Here is a 2,257-nt window from a genome sequence, read left to right as displayed (position 1 = left end):
AGGTGGGGTGCCCGAGGCGGCACGGAGGTGGACGTCGCTCGTGTCGCTTAGGGTTAGGCAATTGATGTTGTTGTTCATGCTATTTAGTGTTTTCAATATGTTGGACATAAGCATGCTAGTGGTTGCTTTTATCATGATTTAGTATATTTTAGGAACAGTGGTATCCCCGGCTCACCAGGGTTCAAGTCATGGTGCTCGCATTATTCCTAAATTTATTTCAGGATTTTCGGCAATACACTTTTACTAGGAGGAGAGGAGACGTTCCCGTCGACGACGAGGCATCTACGATGACTTTATAAATTACAAGATGATATGCCGGCTCAGTCTCTCGAAGGAGCTTATAAGGGTAGGGCATGGAGTGTATGAATTAATCATGTAAAATAATTTTCTAACATTATGTTCGTCCACCTCACCACTGTAATCGCGTGTGTTGTGTTAGACCTTAGGTCCATGTTCAGCGCAACTCCCTTTCACTTCTAACTGGACATCTCCGACGCGGCGACGCCATTTCTGCTTTGCCCAGCCACCACCGCCTCCTCCTCCTCCTCCTCCTTAAACCGCGCGTACACGTCCCCCGCGTAGAATCCCCGAGTCCTCCACGCCAGCACCAGCGTCACCGCCGCGGCGGCCACAGTCACTGCCGTTATGACCAAGAACGACTCCTTGTAGCACCGGACGCCGATGCAGGTCACGAGCCTCTTCCCGGCCGCCGAGGCCACGGCGTGTCCGCCACCCTGCCGCGCGGCCTCGCGGTCGTACATGCGCCCGGCGACGCGCACGTTGAGGACGTACGACCCCACGGGGCTCGCCGTGCCGCACAGGTTGTAGAGCGTGGAGTAGTACCTGAGGCCGAACAGCTCCGACACGCTCGCCAGGATCAGCGGCTGCGCCGCGCCGAAGCAGAACCCGATGATCACCGACGCCACGTACAGGGAGCCTGGCACGCCGAACGATATGAGGAGGTGCCCCGGAACGGTGAGGAGCAGGACGACGGCGAGGACGAGCGGGCGCGGGAGGCGGTACCGCGCGAGGAGCGCCTCCGACGCGAAGCCGGAGGCGACCCGGCCGAGGTAGTTCCAGATGCTGATGAGGGAGACGAAGGTGGCGATGCTGCGCTGCGGGTAGCCCAGCGACTCGCCGATCTGGCCCATGTTGTCGATGGCCGTGAGTGTGCCGCCTATGCCGAACACCGTCGCCGTGAGCAGCAGCAGCATGTCCACGCTCACCAGCGCCTGAAGGATCGTGTAGTCGTCGCCAAGCGGTGGCGGCCTCAGAGCACGCACCACCCTCGACATCAGTGTGGCCGCTGGCCTCTCCGCAACGGACGCTGGCTCTTGTACCGGCGTCCGCGGTTTGGTGGGCACGGGCACCACGGACTGCGCTTCCAGCGTGTTCTTGAACAGTGCGGCCTCCTCGCGCAGGACCACGGTGAATGGGACGAGGAGCATTGCGAGTACGACGGCGGCGCTGACGCCAAACTCTGCTCGGGTGAACAAGAACCTCTTCTGCAAGATGATGAGGACCATGAGGTAAGCGGCGAGCGCGAGCGACACGTATAGAAAGCCGCAGAACGCGCGGTACTCGCGGCGCGCCGCGGCTGGGGAGCGCGGCGAGCTAATGATCCGTATCGTGCCGAGGAACACCACGGAGACGGCGGCGGGGAGCCAGCCCACGAGAAGTATGAGTGGCCTGGTGTCGCCTCCGCCACCGCCGTAGAAGGCGAGGTAGAGCTGGGTGAAGATGGCGCCGCTGAGGCCGACGAAGCCCTTGAGCAAACCGAGTATGACGCCGCGGCTCTCGGGGAAGTTCTTGACGCAGGTGACCAGCGCGCCGGTGTTGGCGAAGGCCTGCGAGTTGGCGCCGACGGCGATGTAGAGGCAGACGAGCCAGAGCGGCGGCCTGGCGCGGACGACGCCGGCGACGGAGAGGTAGAGCATGAGGTATCCCCCCAGGTTCATTGCGGCGCCGATGGCGAGGACGAGCCATGGCGGGGCGACCTCGGCGATGAGGCCGGCGTGGATGCCGACGTTGGCGCCGACGTCCTTGAAGAAGCCGACGGTGTTGAGCTGCTCCTGTGTGTAGCCGAGCGTGGCCTTGATGTCCTTGGAGTAGACGGCGAAGATGTACGTCGCCCCCGCCGCGGACATGATGAGGAAGGAGCCGTACGCCATGAACCACCTCCCGCGCAGCACGTGCACGGCGAAGGCCCTGGCCGCGGCCGCCATGGCGAGATGCTCCGCTTCTTTCCGTGGTTGAC

The 2,257-nt window shown here is 62.3% G+C and overlaps 1 protein-coding gene across 1 annotated transcript; it reads right to left on the bottom strand.

Annotated features, from left to right (window-relative positions):
* Nucleotides 1-232: 232 nt before the first annotated feature.
* Nucleotides 233-2,251, bottom strand: LOC119303064 (protein NUCLEAR FUSION DEFECTIVE 4-like). The gene has a single exon (XM_037580158.1). It carries the CDS (start codon nucleotides 2,223-2,225, stop codon nucleotides 477-479), a length of 1,749 nt encoding a protein of 582 aa, XP_037436055.1. The 5' UTR covers nucleotides 2,226-2,251; the 3' UTR covers nucleotides 233-476.
* Nucleotides 2,252-2,257: the final 6 nt, after the last annotated feature.

This window comes from Triticum dicoccoides, chromosome 1B (assembly GCF_002162155.2).
Source record: "Triticum dicoccoides isolate Atlit2015 ecotype Zavitan chromosome 1B, WEW_v2.0, whole genome shotgun sequence".
NCBI lineage: Eukaryota > Viridiplantae > Streptophyta > Magnoliopsida > Poales > Poaceae > Triticum > Triticum dicoccoides.
Note: the sequence above shows the minus strand (reverse complement) of the source record. Positions and strands in the feature narration are given on the sequence as shown.

Excerpts from the sequence above, each read along its gene's own strand:
- LOC119303064 (XM_037580158.1), bottom strand. The coding sequence starts at position 2,225 with ATGGCGGCCGCGGCCAGGGCCTTCGCCGTGCACGTGCTGCGCGGGAGG.